This window comes from Melitaea cinxia, chromosome 20 (assembly GCF_905220565.1).
Source record: "Melitaea cinxia chromosome 20, ilMelCinx1.1, whole genome shotgun sequence".
Lineage (NCBI taxonomy): Eukaryota > Metazoa > Arthropoda > Insecta > Lepidoptera > Nymphalidae > Melitaea > Melitaea cinxia.
This window is the reverse complement of record NC_059413.1, coordinates 6,473,049-6,490,113: the sequence shown is the minus strand read 5'-3', so window position 1 is coordinate 6,490,113 and position 17,065 is coordinate 6,473,049. Positions and strand designations below refer to the sequence as shown.

Genomic DNA, 17,065 nt, shown 5'->3' with positions numbered 1-17,065 from the left:
GATGTTTATCATGTGGTCACATATAAATTTTATCGAGATCTGATAACTACTTTTTGAATAATCTTTGATAACGCGTAGTTGCTTGACTATTTTTTCGTCGATCTACGTTGTATTACTTGTCGATGTAATTGAAGTCGGTTTTTTTTTCGTTTGCGAGCAAACACAATTATTGCATAATAGTGTGTCCATTATCACAAGGTCATTATATTTTCACGAAGATATTACTAGAACATTTTATATGTCATTTGTTAATGTTTTATGTTACCCTAGTACTTTGTTCGCAGATGCTTCGACGAAAAGAACGTGAATGCGAACACGAGATGGAACGTCTGGCTCGCGAAAAGATAGCGTCTCAACAGCGACTCGCCGCGTTAAAGCGAGAAATATCTGTGCGTGCTACAGTACGCCCACGCAGTATTGGTATGTATGTTCTTAAGTCTCATGCAGTCCTGGTACACTGTACGTGAGGTTATTCAACATTTCTAGACGAACTTTTTAATAAAGAGTTTATTTAGTTTATTTTTTTATTTATTTATATTTTTTATATTTACGTTGTTATAAAATATAGAAGCTACTAGAGGACGCTGCTAAAGTATAAGCTGCCAACAACAATTTTAAGGAAACCCAGCATGATTGCGTGGAGGCTTGATATTAGTTTTTTAGCACAGTAAAATATAACTTATATTATACAGTACAGTCATGTCTATTTATAGAAAAAAAAACTGAGTGTTTCTTAAATTTATGAGATTTTTAAATAGAAAATTTTATTTTGTGATATTACGGTATATTAATTATTGCAAAAACTTAAAAAGTACCTTATTTAATGCTTCTTTGGTGTATCTAGTTTTTATAAAAAATCACAAATAAATATTTTGTTGTAAGAGATTTTTTTTCCAAGATTTGAATAATTATTTTATTTAAAAAACTAGCGCAACATAGGTTTGATAACTGTGGGAAATATTTCTCTTAAGACGGTGGTTTCGGATAGTAAAAATTTGATCTAACCTATTCCAGAGGCATCTAAATCGTTCTTATCTGCTATACTTTTAGGGGTTGCATTCCTCCATAGCGGGATCCCGCAATCTGCGACCCTGCGAACTAAACAATAACTTTTTTGTTAAATAACGCGGACGAAGTCGCGGGCACTGCTATTTAGTATGTAATACTGTCTGTTTGTCTGTTCCAAGTAATCTCTGAAACGCCTGGACCGATTTTCATGGGTCTTGCTGGCACATAGCTGATGTAATAAGGAGTAACTTAGGCTACTTTTATTTTAGAAATTTATATATTTTATTTTTCTACGAACTGAAAAATAACTTTTTTGTTCAATTACACGCGGAAGAAGACGCGGGCACAGCTAGTTGTAATTGTTATTGTTGTTGTAAATAAAAAGTTTCGTGCAGTGTAAATTTTTGACGTAAATAAAATTTTGTTAAAATGATATGCTATGATTTTGAATAGCAAAACCTTCATATATATTAAATATTAATATTAAATAAACTTTATTACAAACTAAAATTTAGTTTAGTTTATATATTTATATATTTAGTTTTTATATTCTATTATATTATATAATATTTTATAGTCTATTTAATAGACATATTTTTTAACTGTAATAAATAACCTATAAACCTTTAATACTAATTACAGATGCTCTTTCGGAAGAAACTGACGATCGTGTTAGCGGGCAGGTTTTAGGAATACCTATAAGTGTAAGTTTCGTCTTTATAATACATACATATTATATAATTTAAAATATCTGAAGATATTGTTGTTTGTCTTTTAATTGAAGAAGATAATTATATTAATCTAACTGATATCATATATAAGATATAATTATTGAACTTAAAATAGGTTAAACCACGAGACACGTGTTACTTTTTTTAGTAGACATTAAAATATATATACACTTTATTGCACTCAAAAATACATACAGAGTAAATTAATTTAAAAATCTTAATTCTATCGTATATGTATAGATATTTAATTAAAAAATAATTTTTAATAAGATTTAAATTAAAACTTACGCACAACAATTTTTAAACGATGACTGGTTAATTCTAATCCAATCGATAAAAAGTTAAACAGATGTAACCAAGGATCCATATTCAAACAGACCCCATAAAGATCTAAGATCTAAAAGATTAAATAATTTTTCCGATTGCAGATTACTTCTTCTCCACCGCGATCAGCTGTTCGGTTGGAACCATCCCCCCCTCGAACACTAAACCTCAGTACGAAGCTGAGAACACTGCCGATACAAATTACACCTACTACCTCGCAGGTTTGGATTTCTGGTTCAATTTGAAATTTCATACGTTAATCTGGGATTTATTTAAAAAATAAGTCTAAAATAGGACTAATTTCGTATTCTAAGCAGTCTCCTTTGCCGCGTTCGCTGTATATGTGAGTGTATAGTGAGATTTTTACCAATGTATGGAATAATTCATGGGGAAGGTATGTGTCTAATGCCTTATTAGTTTGGTGCGTGTGCCGCTTAACGACGGGCTGTTGCAGCTTCGACTCCCGCCCGAGATGGATATTTGTATTTCTACAAATACTTGTTTCCAGTGTAGATGTTTACCCTTGTGGGTCTCCCCACCATGCTTAGGAGTCCGTTTAGTTAAGCTATCATTCCCGGTTGTTATTTGTTTTAATGGAATGTGTGTGAATCGAAACTGAAAGAAGAATGTTTTTTATGCAGTACCCAGAATATAATTTAAATAATGTGAGAGTGTTCAACAGTATATTGGCTTCACCAACTTCTAAAGAGGCTAGAATTGTTCACAAATAAGTCCTAATATATTTAAAGAGACGTTGTTGATTTAGTTGAGAACGATGGGGGTGACGTGGTCACTGTGTGACGAAACCTCCTATTTTTTTAAAGAATAAAAAAAAACCTAATATTTGGTACTTAGGGTATCCAAGGCATCTGACATAGCCAATAAAACCTCCATCATCAGAAATGAGAGACATGTTTATAAAATTTAACAGTATCAATAAAGAATCTTCACGGATATAAACGTCAATTAAGTCACTAATGTTGGGTTGCCTAGAATCATTGCGCCACTTCGAATAACAGTGAAACTATTTTTCCGTGAATGTGCTCATAAACCCCTATCCGTTAGTATGCGATTCATCAATGAACCCACCATGGCCCAAAGCGTTACACGGTTCAGATATAAACTTGTACAAAGAAATAATTTCTTTAGCTTTAATATCCTGTTGTAGGTTGATGCTTAATAAGAACCTACATATGTAGTAATTAAAATACTAATTGATTGCAGGTCGTAAGAACATCGTACGGTACGAGACACAACACGCTCACCCTTACAACGATTGCGCCGGCAGATCCTTCGATGCAGGTATTCCTATATCTTATACCTTATATCAACCATTAGTTTATTAATTTTACTTACTTTTGTTGACTTTGGTAAAAGTGGCGTCACTATCTGTCTCGCTCACTCATGGCAAACATGGCACTATTCATCTCTCTCATCATTTTTTCGTAAAATTAAGAAACTACCAAGAGCTTGTGCTAATAAAAATCATTTGAACTATGAGTACAGTGGGTTAGCAAAAAACCGGGTTACTTGAGGTTTTTATTTTTTACTCGTTTTTTTTTTAAGTATGAAACTAACAAGTATTGTACCATTTTACAACCCTGATTGTACTTTAGTACGTTTTTTAAGGGAGGGCCATATGTACAATAAAAAAAACAAATAATATAACATTACATATCATCAGTTATAAAAAATACCTTCTTATATTTTGTATATTATTTAAAGAATGGTCAAGAGGTTAATGGCGTAACAAGCACCATAAACAACATAGTGCATCCAGCTCAAATTCATCTCCCTTTATCTCAAGTAAGTATTGAATAATTTTGTTTATATAACTTTTAAATATGACAACATATCGTAGTAAAAAAAGATGATGTCTAATTTATTATTTATATATTGACTAACTTTAGCGCAACGTTCACAGCACTGGTTTGTGGCTGTTGCGCTGGCGGTTTGCGGATTCGACCCCCGCACACGACGAACATTTGTAATGGCCATACATGGTCTGGGTGTTTGTGCAGTCCTTGTGGGTCTCCCCACCGTGCTTCGGAGAGCACGCTGAGCCATCGGTCCCGGGTGTTATCATGTACACCTGATAGCGATCGTTACTCATAGTAGGGAATATATCCGCCACCCCCATTGGAGCAGCGCGGTGGGTTGAGCTCTGAGCCTTCTTCTACATTATTCCACTGCTGGGTATCATCAGTTGGCAGACATCCAAACCGGAAAGAAATATTTGTATAAACACAAATATCCAGCCTAAACGGGAATCGAAACCGCAAATCATCGGTTTAGGCGATTACTCGCACCAGTACAGCAGAGCGGCTATTATAAAAAAAAAAAAAAAAAAATAGGAACTACTAATTAAAATATTTTTTTAGGTGGTCAGTAGTGGTGGTCTTGTGGTAGGCCCTACGGCGCTACAGCTGCTGTCGGCAGGTGGCGGCTTGCGAGTCTTACAAGCGCCGTCTATTCATACCAACGGTTAGTTATACTACTCTCACTAGATCACGTCAGTTTTAATGATTTTAACTATTTTCGCTAACAAAGTACTAATTTTTTAAAAATAAAAATGTTTTTAATGTGATATATTAAGGAATTTGTGTTTATAGGCGATTATTTTGTATATATAATATTTTATATCTTGTATATGAGACTTATTTGTTGTATAAATTGCTATTATGAAGTCTTTTTTTTTCTATCATCATCATTTCAGCCTATTACAGTCCACTGCTGGACATAGGCCTCCACAAGTTCGTGCCAAAAACTGCCGTAAACTCATATGTTTTGCCCATAGTCACCACGCTGTTTTTTTATTTTTCTAAGAAAAATAAAAAAAAAACAGTATCGGACTTTTTACATTTTGTAATATTTTGAGGACTCGTATAATCGTTTTGTATTTGTCGCCATCCCCTAGTTCTGTTTCATAAGCGTTTTATAAATTTAATAACCAGTCATCACAAATTTATTTGGTTGGTCTTGTATTAATCAGTACTGTGTTAATTATTCTGCAGTTATGTTTAATATAATAATAATAATATTTAATGTAAGATCTTTTCGATTAAAAGGAATATTGTAATTGTTTTAGGTATAACTACAGATAGTAATAAGGTCTCAAAAGAAAATGGTATCGGAACGCCTCCGCCAACGTCAACAGGCAAGTAGTAAAAAAATATATGTATATTTAAAATATATATTTTAATAGACATTTCGACTAGGGCATGACGTGACTGTACTAAGTTGTAACTATAAACTAAGCTTTTCATTTTAATTGAGAAATATGGTTCTACAATTTCCACACAGAATTATAATGAAACCGGCTGTGCAGCGCGATTTCACGATAAAACGTACTAAAATATATTTAGACTCGTAGTAGTAATAAAAAGTTATCATAAAACGTTTTTCAACTGATAACAGAAGATAACCTGTTACGTATGTCCGTGGTCAAAATGAAATAAAACTTGTTCGATTCCAGAAGGAAGCGTCGTTGTTGGCGGTTTAACTCCTCTCGTTGTGTCGCAGCCTGCGCATTTATTACAGACGCACACGCTCACACATAAGGTATGCCTTATATGAATTTATAAGTAAAATATTTAAATATAATTATCTACTAACTATATGAATTACCGAGGTAGGGCACAGCAGGAAATATCTTGTTCAAAATTTGGGGCATCCCGATCGGGGAATTACCTCGATCTTACAAAGATCACAGTTAAAAATATTGCTTTCAAGCAATGTCGTGTTCCTATGGTAAGTAAGAATCAGAGATCCTTTTAAAGTCGACAACGTGCTTGTGATGCTTCTGATATTACAGATAAGCTACGGTAATCGCTTACCACCAGGTGAGGCCGTACGCTTGTTTGCTAACTTAGTTGTATAAAAAAAAATGTATTGAATATTTGTCTTTGCCTATATAATTTTTTTGATTTCTATTTAAAATGAGAACAACAACAATCTACTTATCTATATATAAATACGTGAAGAAAAACTTTGTACCCCTTTTTACGAAAATTGGTTAAACATTGGTATTATAAAAAAGGTTCTTTATTTTCATAATTTTTTGATTTTCTTTCATTTTTTTTTTTTTTATTATGGTCGAATTTCGACTTTTGGGCGACCACTAGTAACTTAAAAAACCTAGTTGCTGTTATTAAAAATATCTTTAGAACGAAATTTTTAACTCATTAATTGTAAGTAATACAATTAAGGGTTCGTATGTAGTCCGAACTCACTAATAATAAATATACGAGTAATAAGTGTTAAGTGTATGTGTGTTTAAGTGCAGTACCGAATTGAAACGAACTACTCCCCGCCCGACGACGATTAGATAGTTGCAAAAACTATCAGTGTTCCTCCACTATATTGTGCATGTATTATACATATAATCTTTCCTCTGGAATCACTCTATTTACTAAAGAAAACTGAATCAAAATTCATTGTGTAGTTTTAAAGATCTAGGCATACAGACAGCCCAAAGTGACTTTGATTTGTACTATTTAATGATTATAGTATTAGCTTAACCTTTGAAAAATATGATCGTCAGTTACAATATCTTTGAATATTCCAGATGGTAGAAACTCAGATGGTGAAAGGTAGTGTGGCGCCATTGACGGTGAGCGCGCAGTACTTGAGCGCCACCACCATCGTCAAGCCCGTGGTGGTGGTGTCCAGTGCGCCTTCCACGTGACCCCCGCGCGACCTCTGAACGTCTAGTACACGCTCACTTTGATGCTGTTTGTGTTTTATAAAACATACTAAAACTATTTAACTGACTATTAATATGGTGTAAAATTTTGTTATCAATGTCTCATTTTGCTATAATCTGTCGACTTTTCTCATTGTAAAAAAAAAACATCGACTGAATGCCAGTTTTTTTAATGACAGTAAATTTTTCTCATTACTTCAATTTCGCAATTTGGTAAAAGAACTGTCAAAATGATCGCTATAATGGTGTTATTGAACCACGGTCTTATATACAGGCCAGGAAACAGCCCAATTTCAATGGCTCTCACCATTCACCACGCACAGGATTGATCCAACTGTTTCATTATGGAGCTTATAACGTTTATCTGTTTTAATATTTTTTCTCTTCTCAACTGAGGCATGGGGAAAGGAAATAATTAAAGTGGAAACACTGGTAAGGACTTAAACGAGTACTTCTAGAAAAATGGCACGATCTACCGGGAAAAATTAAGATTCTGTCCCCTAAATTGAGACCATTCGTTCAACATTACGTGCGGTCTCCTATCTCCTATCTATATCTATATTTCGTGAGTGAGAGATTAGTACGATGATTTCGCGAAAGTCACGTATTATCCGTTCATCGTAACTTGACGCGTAATCTGATTGGTAGCACTGAAATTTGCAGTGTTGCATGTGTTTATACGAAAAGCGATCCCGAAATGTAGGGACAAGTCTAAAGAACCGGAATAGCATGTACATATATCTACAAGTAAGGGCATTAATTTCGTAATTCACTGTTACTACGATTACTACTGACGTACTTTTAAGTATACACAAGACTTATTAAGTGTGTGAAACATAATTAAAAATTTAAGTAGTGATTAAACTAATTTATTCACAAGATTTCATTTCTTATTTACAATTCTTGCTATTTTATTAGTTTAACCTCTACTTAAATTTTTGGATTTTTCCCACAACTCGGTGATAGTGTACTCTTTAAAATTATTCATACATCACTAGGAGCATTCAGGATAAATTAAACAAAACAGGGTAAAAAATAACCACTTTAATAATAATTATGATCAATAAGGTGTAAAGGAATCATATCTTCTTCAATGTTGCTTGAATGCTCACTGTCACTATCACTTTCTTCACTACCAACCCACAATAAAAAGCGATCGCTTCCTTCGTCTATTATTTTATCTTTAAGTATGTAATCATCTTCAATTTTTATTACATGAGAGCACTCTTTTTTCCAAATATCATTGCTTATTGAGCCAAATGATTCTCGTATAAGTGATTCCACTTGATCATCCCTCTGGCCCACATTTTTTTCTGCAAACCGTCTCTTCATTACACTCCATACTAATTCGATCGGATTTAAATCTGCATGATATGGGGGCAGTCGTAAAACATCATGACCATGTAATTTTATTAATTCGTCGGCTTTATATATAGGCTCTGGTTTATTTTTTTTAATTAATTCATACAAAACATTTTTTGTCAAATTTGGTGAAAACAACAGCCCCTTGTTTTGAAGCCACTCTACCATATCTGCTTTGAGGCTTGTCATATTAGGGCTTTTATTTGTTTGCACAGTATGATATGGGGCATTGTCCATCACAATCACACATTTAGGTGGCAGGTTTGGTAAAACTTGTTTTTCCAGCCATTTTATAAAGTTATCGCTATTCATGTCGTCATGGTAGTCGGATGATTTTGTTTGCGATTTGAATAGCAGTAATGCTTTATTAATGAAGCCATCTGTAGTTCCTGCGTGTGCAATTATCCATCGCCTACCCATACCATAATCTCTGACCAATGCACCTTCTTCAGACTCTGACTGCCAACATTTTTGCACACTATATGACGAATGTATAAAAGTTTCGTCTAAATAAACTATAGTCCGCCCCTCTTCTCGGTATTTTTTAATTTCACTTAAATAATTAAATCGCCAGGTAGCTATATCTGTTCGCTCCACTAACATTTTTCGTTTTGATTGACACTTTTTATATTTATATCCAAGTTGTTTTAATATTTTCCATAGTGTAGTACGCCCACCTTCAAAATTTATTTCCTCTCGTAATTCGACAAGTAATTTGTTTAATGTAGGGATTTCTTTTCTTACAGCGTAAAATGACATAATTTTTTGTCGAATTGCACTAGCATCGAAGTCATCAATCTTGATCTTCTTATCGCGATTTGGTCGCGTCTTTCCTGGTGTCGTTACTTTTGACGGACCAGGCACACCCGAAACAGAACTGGACTCTCTTTCTTGTCTCAAAATCCTGGTCACAGTAGATTCGGATACATCTGTAATCATCAAAAAAAAATAAATAATAATGCAATTTTATTTTACTAGATACTTAGTTTATAAAATTAGAATATTTTAGTAAAGCGACGTTTTAAGCATATTTGATTACTTACGAGTAATCAAATATGCTTAAAATGCAGATCACGACAAACTTAAATGAGCCTCGATTCAAGTTGGTAAATTACTTCCTTAAATAGGTACAAATAGGTTAGGTTATTATATTATTGTTAATTTTAGTATCATCTATGAAATGAGATTAAAGAAATTAATAAAAAAAATGTCTCGCCACTATGGGCTAATTATCTTTTTAACTGGTAACCCTATAAAACATACCGGTCATGGCGGCAACTCGGGCACGAACTTGTTGCAATGGAATAATCAGCTTGTTCTCAGTCTTTTCTTTCTCACAAAATGCGTAAACTTGAAGAATAGTTTGTCTTTTAACACTTTTTACCACCTTCGGCATTTTTAACACTCAGATTAACTTATTATAAACCAAAAGAGCACACAAACAGCAAGCTATCAAACTGAAAGTAAGATGGCGACTGAGGAAACAGTGCTACCAATTAGTCACGCGTCAAGTTACGATGAACGGACAATAGAATGGTGGTTATATTGAGTGACGTTTCATTGTAATTGTATATTTTAAAATATAAATGCGTGACGTTTGATTGGAAAAGAGACAGAATGCTATTCTGTCTTCGTTACACAGCACACCAAGCGATTGTCATGCCTCTGGCGGCTGTAAACCATAAAGCCGACGTACCACTGTAGTTGTCCAACCTGTGTATAAGACAGTGTATTGAAGTCACAAAAAGCCTATATAATTTTCCTACATTTTTTGTATACAAATCTTGTTCCAACTTGCATAGTAACTTTCATTTCAGGGTAATGCGGCAAGTATTCTGTATTTCTTCAATTTTCCATATTGATCAAAAAAATTTTACACCAATGTTAGTAAAGTCGGTAAAAACATTTAAATTATTTTCGCCGGTTTACGGTCTGAAGTTTTTGTTGTTTCTAGATTGTTGTCAGAAACGTGTGATCACTGCCTATCTTATTAAGCAATAATTCGATGTCTGAAATCCTCAATTATGATGAAACATGTGGAACTTGATATGTGCTTCGCTGCGTAATTTAAGTCGTAAGACGTTATAGTGGATAGATTTATTTGTTGATTTAATCGCCACTGACTTATAACGCGAGTGTTCAGTTCATAAAGATGGTCATAGCAAAGTGAAGTGTGATGGACGATTTGCAATGATTTTAATGATATGATGTGTATCATCCGGCCAAACTGTTGAATTAGTGTAGGTACAATTACACTATATTTTTCTACGAGTAATGAATTCCATGTGATTGTACAGAGCGATACGTGTGTAAAGATATAATTTAATTATTATTTATTTAAAGCCAGTAAAATAGGGAGCAAATGTTATATATAATCAAAACTGAAATATATTTTGGAACAGATTGAAAAATAGATGTTGTTTAAAGGAATATGTTCCCCATGATACTACTTCGCTCAGACAATTTATATCCTTAGCTGTGACATTCATAGAATATAGTTCAATTTTTACAAATTATTTGCATACCGTGCGAATAATATGTACTTATTTAATGAGTGTCGTCGCTAACTAGATCTATATAATATACATACTGTGAAAACATAGGTTTAGGCTAAAATGTACTTGTTATGTATAGATTAACAAGATAAAGTTTATTTTTTCTATATATCTGTGATGTGTGCAGTTAGCTGCTGTAGTACCGGTACTTCTGTACAATACTCTGTCTTTCGGTGTTGTCAATTTCTAATAATCGTTTGTTATAAAAGTCAATAAATAAGGCAAACTTAATTTAAATTTGATATGAATAATGTGGCTTATATATGTTGAAAGAAAACGAAAAACGAACGGCATCTTGTGATAAAAAAAAAAAAATTGATAAAGTACCAGGGAATAATTAATTAGATGGCTGTGAATCGCATGAGCGTTTCGGCTATCCTAAGGGCAAGTCTTGTTCGAAATCTTCTTTATAAATAAAATAATAATAAAATGTAAAAAGTAAATGTATGCCTATACGACTTTTTAATCGGTAATATTTTAACGATTCGATGTCGAAAAGGGACATCATTAACTTAATTAGCCGGCGCTGGATCAGGCCCCGAGGCCGTCCTATTAGTGTGCCTATATTATTTTAAATTGTTGTAGAAGAATAATAATCAATGACATGACAGTCAAGTTGAATTATCCTATTTAAAAACGCTTACTTACGCGATATCTATTAAATAAAAACACATGTAGTGTTTGTTTGTGAAAATTATAATATTATAATAATTCATGTATTGTTTTAAATTGTAAGGACTCAGTTTTTCCTGACGCGCAAACGATGCCAGTTTACAAAATAATTACAGCAATGTATTTCGTTTACTATACAATGTAAAAGTTACAAACGAGAAAATGTTAATCTAAACAGCAGATACTGACGAGCTAAATACCTGTTGCTGTTACGTTGTAAATATTCTTAAATTATGAGCTTTGAGTTAAGGGGTCCATAGTCCGTTTTATAATAAGGCAGCAAAAATTAAACTAAAATGTGCAATAATTGTAATTGATAAAAAAAGAAATGAGTGTGGCGTAAAACTAAACAAAAAAGAAATCGGTTAACGCTACCAGGCTAACATGACGTTATTGTGGTTGAAAATATTTTGTAGCTATCGGAAAAATATCAAAATATAATGCACACAATCCCTACAAACTGAAATTTTTGTCATATGAAGTGATTTAGTACAAACTTTTTGCACTAAATAACTAAATGAAACTTAAAACAGGATCCAATACAATATATAATATTTGGTTCCAAACAATAGTTTTAAACGGTATATTTCGAACTAAATAATTAATTTTATAATTACACAAACACAAACACAAACAGTTTGTCAAGATACAATCTTATATGTAACCAGAAACCACTATACGATTTTTCTTAGCTTCTGAAGTGTTTTTTTCACTTTGCCTAATAATTATTGTAGGTATGAAAATTGTATAAATATTATAATTTAAGAGAGAAAATTTTATTTTAACTTTATTAATATTGTGAAGCGAATGCTCATGTAAATATGATGATGTAGTGTATAAAATTCTAATATGTTAGTAATACAGGAAATTACATATTTATATTGTAGTTTTATTTTGTTATGTGGTGTGCTGGTGGGTGAACTATGGTTGCATTGGCCATATAGGTACTTAAATTAGCTGTACCCGTGACTTCGTTCGCATGGGAAATTCTATCTCTTTACTCATTATTTTTTTTATACTCGTGATCCTGATCCCGTGGGAATTATGGGATAGTAAGTATATGTTGCCATGTGACTTCCTTTATCTTATTTTAGCTGTTCCAGAGAACGGACATATAAACAAACATTTTAAAGAGTTTTTAATTTATAATTTCAATAGAAAAATAACTATGGACTTTATACACACAAAAAATCTTGTAGTTTTTGGTATGCAGAATGTAGTATTTTCATTTTTTTGTCTATTTATTATTTATATAGATTAAACCTTTTCGGAGTTTGGTTGTTTTTGCTCACAAAAATTGTAAATGTTTGGTCATTTCCTATCTATCTGGGCGGTAGGTACTCGCGCAGGATATTAATTTGCGGGTTGCGGATTCCATTCCCGACTGAGCTGGGTGTAATATTTTTGTTTATAAATTTATATATGTACTATTTCTATATATATTTATTCAAAAAAGGAACTAGCTATACCAGTCGGCTGTTACCTATAACACAGGCATACCGTAGGAACAGACGGTCGTGTATGTATGTTATAAGATATATATTTATTTATTAATAGGATGTATTGTATTTGCCGATTCGTTGGCGCAGCGGTCATAGCACTGGCTGTTGCGCTGGCGGTCGCGGGTTCGATTCCCGATTACAACAGACATTTGTATCGGTCATATAGATGTTTGTCATGGTCTGGGCGTTGTGCTTGTATATTATATGTATTTCCGGACCCTCCACAGGAGAAAATGCTACTGGGGACCGTTGAGCGTGAAGCGTTAATTAATTAATTTATTTATTATGTGTCGTAATAGCAGAATGATTTTAAACATTGATAAATGTGACGGTATAAGATATTCTAGGAAAAATACGTTTATTGGAAGAACATATTTCATTATCATACATATTTCAGGTGATACGCTCGATGATAAACTCTACGTTTCAATATTCATGTTAATAAAATGGTCAGCAGTGGTTTTAAGGCACTTGGTTTTCTCTTCCATAATTGTAAGCAATTCAGGGATTCTCGCACTAAAGTAGGTTTTTTTTCGCTCTCGATACGAAGAATTTTAGAATACTGCAGCGTTTTTAGAATTCCCACTTTAACGTTTATTCGCAGAGAAAATAGTAGGCTGTTATCATGTACACCTGATAGCGATCGTAACTTACAGTAGGGAATATATGCGCTAACCCACATTGGAGCAGCGTGGAAGATTAAGCACTGATCCTTGTCCTACATGGGGAAAGAGGCTTATATCCAGCAGTGGAATATTACAGGCTGAAGCGATATATAATAGAAAGAATCCAAAAGAAATTTATTTGGCACCTCTCGTATGAAAATAGGGTAGTTAGAAATCGTAGACGTTATGAAGATAATCTTAAGTAAATCCTATCACTTTCGTATCGGAGACAGCTTCTTATACATTCTTGTACAAAGTGGTGAATGGCGTCAATAAGTTAATGTTGAGTTACATGGCCGTATATAAATAAATAAATAATAATTGTGTTTGCTCTCAAACGAAAAAAAACCGACTTCAATTACATCGACGAGTAGTACAACGTAGATCGACGAAAAAATAGTCAAGTAACTGCGCGTTATCAAAGATTACTCAAAAAGTAGTTATCAGATCTCAATAAAATTTATATGTGACCACATGACAAACATCAGCTTTCGATTAAATTAAATATTATTAAAATCGGTACACCCAGTAAAAAGTTATTGCGGATTTTCAAGAAGTTCCCTCGATTTCTCTGGGGTCCCATCATCAGATCCTGGTTTCCTTATCATGGTACCAAACCAGGGATATCCCTTTTCCAACAAAAAAAGAATTATCAAAATCGGTACACCCAGTAAAAAGTTATTGCGGATTTTCAAGAATTTCCATCAATTTCTCTTGGATCCCATCATCAGATCCTGGTTTTCTTATCATGGTACTAAACTTGGGATATCTCCTTTCCAACAAAAAAAGAATTATCAAAATCGGTACATCCAGTAGAAAGTTATGCGGTATAATACAACGTAGGTCGACGAAAAAAGCGTCAAGTAAAAACGCATTATTAGATATAACTCTAAAAGTAGTTGTTAGATGTCAAATACATTTAAATGGGACCAATTGGCACACACCACCTTTCGATTAAAACAAAATTTGTCGAAATCGGTCTACCCGGTCAAAAGTTCTGATGTAACATTAATAAAAAATAAAAAAAAACATTCGAATTGAGAACCTCCTCCTTTTTTAGAAGTCGGTTAAAAATGTTTATTAACTCTAATCAACAAAAAAAAAATCAAAAACCAATAGCGATTATAATATTTAAGTACAAATGGTTAGATATTTCTATATCTAATTTTTCTTGATTATGAAGTATTTCATTTATGTTTATTTATGCTACATAAGTTTTATGATTTTTATTCCTATTTTCTGTAATGTACCTGCTGAAAATTCCAAATAAAAAATGATAAAAAACTATCGTGTATTTGAAACAGGGATTCCAAAATTTTTATACAATTTTTATCTGTTTTTATCTGGGCTTTCTGGATTCCAGATAGATCTATCTGGGCAATCTGGATCAAGATAAAAACAGATAAAAGTTGTATGAAGATGTTGTTGTACCGTGGCGTCTTCGTCATTACCCTCACCACATTTTTGTACTGTACATCCAGAGCAGTATATGCGATTGTGATTTTATTTTGTTTAATAATTGTGTTTGCTCGCAAACGAAAAAAAACCGACTTCAATTACATCGACGACTAATACAACGTAGATCGACGAAAAAATAGTCAAGTAACAACGCATTATCAAAGATTACTCAAAAAGTATGAAGTCAAAAGTAAGATGAAATTTAAATGTGACCACATGATAAACATCGGCTTTCGATTAAATTAAAAATCATTAAAATCGGTACACCTAATAAAAAGTTATTGCGGATTTTCAAGAAGTTCCCTCGATTTGTCTGGGATACCATCATCAGATCCTGGTTTCCTTATCATGGTACTAAACTAGGGATATCTTCTTTCTAACAAAAAAAAAATTATCAAAACCGGTACACCCAGTAAAAAGTTATTGCGGATTTTCAAGAGTTTCCCTCGATTTCTCTAGGATTCCATCATCAGATCCTGGTTTCCTTATCATGATACTAAACTTGGGATATCTCCTTTCCAACAAAAAAAGAATTATCAAAATCGGTAGATCCAGTAGAAAGTTATGTGGTATAATACAACGTAGGTCGACGAAAAAAGCGTCAAGTAAAAACGCATTATTAGATATAGCTCGAAAAGTAGTTGTTAGATCTCAAATAAATTTAAATGGGACCAATTGGCATACAACACCTTTCGATTACAAGAAAATTTGTCGAAATCGCTCCACCCAGTCAAAAGTTCTGATGTAACATACATAAAAAAAAATACAGTCGAATTGAGAACCTCCTCCTTTTTTGGAAGTCGGTTAAAAAGTATAAACTTCGCGTTGTGCTTATAATATTTTTTTTAAAATTCGGGGCGGACTGTTGGTTGTAAACATTACTTTTTTCAATTTTTCATAAACAAGCTGGTAGAGAGGCTTAGCACAGCAGTTGTCGGTTGCTCGATAGATGATGTCGAATTGAACAATTTTAGTTGCGGAAACGACTTGATTCTGTTGAACTCCTCGGTCAGTGGTCTTCAAAGATTGATAAAAATCTGTCACGGATATGCTAAGGAGAACAGATTCAGATATAACGCTAAAAAGAATGAAATTTTAATCTTTAGAGGAAAACACAAACCATTAAATTTTAGTCCTAATATCTGTGTGGAACTCCTCTGAAACAAGTATCCGGGTTCAAATATCTTGGCCATATTGTGAATGAATGCCTGGATAGCGACATCAAGCGCGAGCCCAGTTGATCGGCTAGAGGTAATATACTGACCCGTAGATTTCATGCGATGTATGTCCCAGGGGAAATTAATTTTATTTAAAGCCTTTTGCCAGTTCTTTTGCACTTGCAACCTATGATCTATTTCTTTGAGAATGTGTACTGCTTAAAAACTTAAGCGTAAGTTAAGCAAGAACTTGTCACCCGCAAATACATCATTTAAACGAGGCAGAGAACAGCGGGAAATTTCTTGCTTAAATTATGGAACAGTCCGACTGGGGTAGTAACCCCGACCTTACAGAAGATCACATCTAAATAATACTGCTTTCAAGTAGTTTTGTGCTCCTGTTGGTGAGTAAGGTGTCGGAGCTCTTGGGGGTTATTGGAAACAGGTTGCTAACCTAGTTATATATAAAAAAGTTAATCACAGTTGACTCTAGCGAAAAAAATATTAAAAAAAAAACGAACAAAATTAGTAAATATGTCTACCATTTAATTTTTTAATTTTCAATATTATTTTACTGATTTAGCCTGTAACACCTCACTGCTTGTCGTGAGCTCCTTTCTTCATCTTCATGGATCTTATTCATGCTTCAGGAAGAGGGTTGGAACTTATTTACCTCGCTGTTTCACTGCTGTTGTACTTTGGATGCATACGCAGTACCATGGCTTCTTCAACAAAACTTCAGCACATTAAATTTTATTTCTATGTATATTTAGCAAAAAAAAAATATAAGAGCCGGCTGTTACTTGTAACACAACCATTAAGTTGCTTAGCATGTCAATTGACGACCCTGTGTATAAGATATTTATTTATTTACATTGCAAATGTGATAAGGCTCAACTTTAAAAATTTAAACTTACATATATTCA

General features: G+C 33.3%; 2 protein-coding genes across 2 annotated transcripts in view; one reads left to right on the top strand and one right to left on the bottom strand.

The window, feature by feature from the left end:
- The window catches only part of LOC123663733 (max-binding protein MNT-like), a 39,939-nt gene extending 32,775 nt beyond the window's left edge, over positions 1-7,164 (top strand). Inside the window, exons 5-13 of the mRNA XM_045598399.1 lie at positions 285-420; positions 1,651-1,712; positions 2,168-2,284; positions 3,288-3,365; positions 3,789-3,869; positions 4,445-4,547; positions 5,152-5,220; positions 5,539-5,624; positions 6,631-7,164. Of these exons, the coding sequence (XP_045454355.1) occupies positions 285-420; positions 1,651-1,712; positions 2,168-2,284; positions 3,288-3,365; positions 3,789-3,869; positions 4,445-4,547; positions 5,152-5,220; positions 5,539-5,624; positions 6,631-6,750 (852 nt within the window). The 3' untranslated portion in view covers positions 6,751-7,164. The remainder of the gene's footprint in view (positions 1-284; positions 421-1,650; positions 1,713-2,167; positions 2,285-3,287; positions 3,366-3,788; positions 3,870-4,444; positions 4,548-5,151; positions 5,221-5,538; positions 5,625-6,630) is intronic.
- A 633-nt stretch (positions 7,165-7,797) lies between these two features.
- Positions 7,798-9,628, bottom strand: LOC123663732. Its single transcript, XM_045598398.1, has 2 exons — positions 9,394-9,628; positions 7,798-9,059 (listed from the first exon to the last, which is right to left on the bottom strand). The coding sequence occupies exons 1-2, from the start codon at positions 9,524-9,526 to the stop codon at positions 7,813-7,815; spliced, it is 1,380 nt and encodes a 459-aa protein (XP_045454354.1). The 5' UTR covers positions 9,527-9,628; the 3' UTR covers positions 7,798-7,812.
- Positions 9,629-17,065: the final 7,437 nt, after the last annotated feature.

Bases quoted from the DNA above. Each gene is read 5' to 3' on its own strand.
- LOC123663732 (XM_045598398.1), bottom strand. From the start codon at position 9,526: ATGCCGAAGGTGGTAAAAAGTGTTAAAAGACAAACTATTCTTCAAGTT. The intron at 9,060-9,393 runs GTATGTTTTATA...TGATGATTACAG, and splicing joins CCGAGTTGCCGCCATGACCG to ATGTATCCGAATCTACTGTG.